Here is a 5,322-nt window from a genome sequence, read left to right on the forward strand (position 1 = left end):
CATGTAGGTACAGTTTAAGTGACTATGCATATAAGATTAACAGAGACTAGCATCAGCGTAAAAGAGGGGTTGGCAGTAGGGGTGTGGGGGGACACAGTGCAGATAGTCCAGGTAGCCAATGTGCGGGGGCACCGTTTATTCGGACTAATTGAGGTAATATGTACATGAATGTATAGTTAAAGTGACTATGCATAGATGATTAACTGAGAGTAGCAGCAGCATAAAAGAGGGGTTGGGTGGGTGGCGGAACATAATGCAAATAGTCTGGGTATCCATTTAATGACCTGTTCAGGAGTCTTATGGCTTGGAAGTAAAAGCTGTTGAGAATCCTTTTTGTCCTAAACTTGGCGCTCCGGTACCCGTTGCCATGCGGTAGCAGCGGAAACATTCTATGACTGTGGTGGCTGGGGTCTTTGACAATTTTTACGGTTTTCCTCTTACACCACCTGTTGTAGAGGTCCTGGATGGCAGTCAGCTTAGACCCAGTGATGTACTGGGCCATACGCACTACCCTCTGTAGTGCCTTGCAGTCAGAGGCCGAGTCGTTGCCGTACCAGGCAGTGATGCCACCAGTGAGGATGATTTTGATGTTGCAGCTGTAGAACTTTTTGAGGATCTGAGGACCCATACCAAATCTTTTTAGTTTTCTGAGGGGAAATAAGTTTTGTCGTGCCCTCTTCATGACCAAGCTTTGAACTATAGTCTGCCTTCGTATTACTGAACTTTATTAACCTGAAATAAGTATTGAATTGAGGGAAAAATAAGTTTGAGAATGCATTCAACATAACTGATTTAAGCATATGTTCTTTGGATGGCGTCCATACTGATCATGTCCCTGCTTACAAATATCTGAATAGGTGAAAAGCCGTCTTAAAGCATATTGTGATGTTCATGCGTACGAATTGATTCCACAACAAGGATATTCGTTCAGGTGGTTTACTGATGATCAGCTTCTAAAGTAAATAATACATAGCACTAAAACTGTCTCATACAGAGTGTAGGCTAGTCATCTCTGGCACAAAATGGGGAGATCCATCATCCATGCAGTAAGATACCAGCCAATTTACAATAGGCAACCTTGGAAACATAACATTAGTGAACAGACCTACACTCCATCCCACAACAAGCTTTTATAGCTGCCTTATGCAAATGACTCAACACTTGAGCATACTTGACTGGGTGGCCAGCACTACAACAATGCTGAGTCCTTTCAGCAAACACTTTAGACTACAGACAATGCTTCACTACAGTCAATATCCTGATGCCTAAACTTGTCATTTTACAGTAAACATGAACTACAGTGCAATAATTTGTCCTTTAAGTACATCAACAGTATGTTTATTTGTCACAACAGTCTTTCCAGAGTTAGCTCTCAGATCTTTCTTTACAACTTCCTCTCAAAGTCGTTGTCGACATCTCTTCAGTCTCTTTCTCAGACGTAGTGTTTGTTGGGGCTGTGAGCTGCACTTTTGGATTTGCTCTTTGGCGCCGGCATTGTGCAGTAGGTCTAGTGGTGTGGTGCAGCCCTTTGTGTGAGGAGTGGCAGGCCCTTCCATAACATCAGTGTGGGAATAGGAGGGGGTAACATTGGGAGACATTACACGTGCATCTTTGCTTGTGGAGGCAGCTGGTGCTTCAGAGTCCATCTCCAGATTGTTTATTGGAATCAGGTGTGTTAGCTGGGGCTGGGGCAAATGAGTGACCACTCAGGCCCCTGAGGACTGGAGTTGCCCATCCCTGTTATAAAATATACTTTAAAGCAGGGCTCTAAAACCCTGTTCCTGGAGAGTGACTTCCTGTATGTTTTCGCTCCAACCCCAGCTGTACCTGATTCATTTGATCAACAAGCTTATTATTATAATCAGGTGTGCTAGATTAGTGTTGGATTGAAAACCTACTGGATGGTAGTTTTCCAGGAATAGATTTGGAGAGCCCGGCTTTAAAGTATTGAGACACATTCAGTTCTGATTGTAGTCAAGTGCAGCTGTGTAACATGTCTGGAAGATCATTCTGTAAATCAAACAAGGGGTGGTCAAACTAAGACAAAGGGATACAAAATGGCAGTTCAGTAATATTATGATTGTTGTTAACATATACGAATTGTCAAGAAATATATAAAGTAGCGGGAAAAGAAATAAAGCGTGATCAAAATAGAGAACAATGGAATTTTGTATTAAAATCCTTCTGCTTCTTACCGTTAGCTGTTTAGCTAAATTTGAGAAGATTTTCCGGGGCCAAGAATCACACAGTCAAGCTTCCCATGCCCCTGGGAGATTTGTTCCACAGTACAGGCCTGCACCAGAACCAGCAAGCTTTCAACCCAGGCCTGTGCAATGGCCCGCCAGGGTCCAGAGACCGATGCACGTTCAAAACCCTTTCCTCCAGTCAAAGCAGACCTTCAATGAGCCTTTGACCTGGAGATATCCTGAAGATCCAGTCAAAGAGGTACAGTTGGCTATTGCTGAGCAGGGACCGCTGGCTGTGCCTGCCAGTAGCATTGCAGTTCAATGTGGGGTGAATGCTGCCCATGTGGAAGTCAAGCGAGATCTGCTCGGTATCGGCCAACTCATTCACCCAGCGGATCTCTCCCTGGGAGGCTGTGTGGTCACCGGGGAGGATGTTTCCGCTCAAGTGCTGTTCTTTGACACGGAGCTGCACAGATGTGGCAGCACACTGACCATTGACCTAGCACAATTAGGATTTTGTAAGGTTCACTCCCATTGATTTTCTTACAATGCAGTTTGCTGCTCTGATTCCAGATGACTGAAGATTCACTTGTCTATGTCTTCCCACTCCGTTATACACCAGCCACCCTGGGCAGCAGCCCCATTGTTCGGACTGGAGAAGTGGTGGTCTGGGTTGAGTGCCACTATCAAAGGTAAGTTGATTACACCTGCATTGTGGAGTTTTATTTATTTTGTCAGTTCAATCAACTTTGGATACACTTCCTTGGACGTCTGGTTTCACCTTCAGAGACTCCTTTACAGAAAGCATGATGTGAGCAGCGGTTCAGAGAAGCCCACCTGGAATCCCTATGCCTCCACTAAGGTTGCAGAGGAGCTCCTCTACTTCTCCCTGAGGATAATGACTGGTTAGTAACGGCTTGTCCTTGCCATATTGTCATTGATCCCTACAGACACTCGGGGGGCCTGCGTGACGTCACTCACCAGTTACATTTCCCAGTTGGGAAAGGTAACCGCCACTGAGTAATTGGAATGAGGTGGCTACCCCAGAAAACAAAATGACGGCAGTTAACTTGTCTTCGCAGACAACTGGCAGTTGGAGAGACCCAGCAAAGAGTACGTCCTTGGAGATAATATTAACTTTGAAGCTTCTGTTGTCCAGTTCTACCATGTGCCACTCCGAGTCTTTGTGGACAACTGTGTAGCCACAGTCATCCCAAAAACCAACACTGTCCCAAGATATGCCTTCATCGAGAACCGTGGGTGAGTATCCTTTGTAAGGTACTTGATCTAGTTCACGGACTAATTGTTTGCTTTAATCTGATAAGGAAAGCATTTCCCATTCCCTCCACCTTCCCACACTTCAAATCAACAGCCACCTTGAATGGCATCCTTCCAGAGTTTCAGCAGTGTAGGTACCCTAATTTTTATTTTGTGGCCTTCAGTTGTCTGGTCGACACCAAGCTGACAGGATCCAGGTCCCAGTTCATACCTCGCACCATGGATGACACGCTCCAGTTCCAGATCGAAGCCTTTAGGTTTCATGTTGTGAACACTGGCTCAGTGAGTAGTTAATCCTGAGATCTTCTGCAAATTAGCTTCGGAATGTCCAAATTTATAGAATTGGCTGTTTTGATTCACTTCAATCAAAAATTAAGTATGCTATGCCCAATATGGCTTGTGTTGTATCCAACATGACGTTGCTTTGAATTGATGTCAAATGTACTAATTGTTATGTGGTACCAATGCTGAGACTTCAACAAATTTCAACAGCTATACATTACCTGCCTCCTGAAAGCCACAACCGCTTCATCCCCTATTGATCATGAGAACAAGGCTTGTTCCTTCTCAAATGGGTAAGTCTGGGTATATATGGCAGGGTGTGCACTTTGCTTGTACGTACTATATGCAACACTCTCTTTTCAATAGATGGCGCGAGGCCAATAAGAAAGACCAGGTGTGTGGCTGTTGTGACACAGACTGTGGCATGAGAAGGGAACCGGATCCAGGTACATGTGCACTACAGTCCAGTGTTTGTCGTTCCTGGATAAAAATGTGCACCTGGGGTGCACACCTTTGTCCTAATCAAGTACTTACAGACTTGATTCACGTAAGCCCTTGGCTGCAAACTCTAGTGCTAGGCTGCGTAAATGACTTGCTCTCTGTTTTGTTATGTCGGACCCCAGTAAGCCGACACCAACGGCAGCAGCTAGTATAATGGATCCTAATAAATCAAATCAGGAAGGTTTTCTGCTCTTCCTAGATTTCCGGTGGGAGCAAGAAGCGTCTATTGGTCCTCTCAACATCAAAGAAAAGCTTCTTGACTGATGGCCTATTTAATCATTTGGACTGACATTCCTGTTGAACAAACACATTATGGAGGATTAAAAAAAATATGGATTTTAAGGAATTTGTCGTGATTCTTTTGTTCATGAGCTTTTTTTAACGTGTAACTAGGTGTAAAATGAAGTACTACTTTTGGCTTGCTAGCTACTCTGGCAGTTTAACAAGAGGTGATAGCTAAGCTTCTTTACAAACAAATTGGCAACTGTGCTAAATGGCTACCTAGCTAGGTTACTGTGGCTAGCCAAAAAGAGCATGTTTTGAAAATTAGATTGTGTTTTGAGTAAGTATTACCACCATAGGAATTTTAACATTCAAAGCAACTGAGAAGTCAGTGGCAGGAAATGCCACCTTAGCTTGCTACAGAACTTGAGTTATTGGTTGTTCTTGTGTCTTATCAGCCAACACCACTGCACAAACCTGTCACTATGACAACTAGTGTAGCCTTGTCTGAAAATGTCCAATTTGGTTATTTGCAACTTGTTTGGACAGTCTGTAGTCAAACTGATTTGAGCATTAAGGCCTGCAGTGTGAATAAGGCTTTAGGCTATTACCATCCACAAGAAGCATCTTAACCTTTCTAATACAAAAATATGACTTGCACAATTTCCCATCAACCTCTGGGGGAGGGAATAGAAGCAGTCCTTCCCAAGTAGTTGGCCCCTGAATGTCCTGTGAATCGTTGGACTGAAACAATGCAAATTAAGTTAGAGCGGTACACATTCTATAGTGGCCTATACCACACCATTACAGGCTGCACTGAACTACTGCTGTTAAATATGGATTTTCTGGTCGT

At 43.9% G+C, this 5,322-nt stretch overlaps 1 protein-coding gene across 1 annotated transcript; it reads left to right on the top strand.

Annotated features, from left to right (window-relative positions):
* The first annotated feature begins 2,759 nt into the window (after window positions 1-2,759).
* On the top strand, window positions 2,760-4,587 carry LOC124037585 (zona pellucida sperm-binding protein 3-like). Its single transcript, XM_046352432.1, has 7 exons — window positions 2,760-2,878; window positions 2,988-3,091; window positions 3,269-3,446; window positions 3,629-3,746; window positions 3,957-4,039; window positions 4,113-4,192; window positions 4,447-4,587. The coding sequence occupies exons 1-7, from the start codon at window positions 2,760-2,762 to the stop codon at window positions 4,509-4,511; spliced, it is 747 nt and encodes a 248-aa protein (XP_046208388.1). The 3' UTR covers window positions 4,512-4,587.
* The last annotated feature ends 735 nt before the right edge of the window (window positions 4,588-5,322 follow it).

Source organism: Oncorhynchus gorbuscha, linkage group LG06 (assembly GCF_021184085.1).
Source record: "Oncorhynchus gorbuscha isolate QuinsamMale2020 ecotype Even-year linkage group LG06, OgorEven_v1.0, whole genome shotgun sequence".
Lineage (NCBI taxonomy): Eukaryota > Metazoa > Chordata > Actinopteri > Salmoniformes > Salmonidae > Oncorhynchus > Oncorhynchus gorbuscha.

Coding starts and splice junctions, on each gene's coding strand:
- LOC124037585 (XM_046352432.1), top strand. CDS start 2,760: ATGACTGAAGATTCACTTGTCTATGTCTTCCCACTCCGTTATACACCA. Junction 2,879..2,987: donor GTTGAGTGCCACTATCAAAG/GTAAGTTGATTA, acceptor ACTCCTTTACAG/AAAGCATGATGTGAGCAGCG. Junction 4,193..4,446: donor GAGAAGGGAACCGGATCCAG/GTACATGTGCAC, acceptor TGCTCTTCCTAG/ATTTCCGGTGGGAGCAAGAA.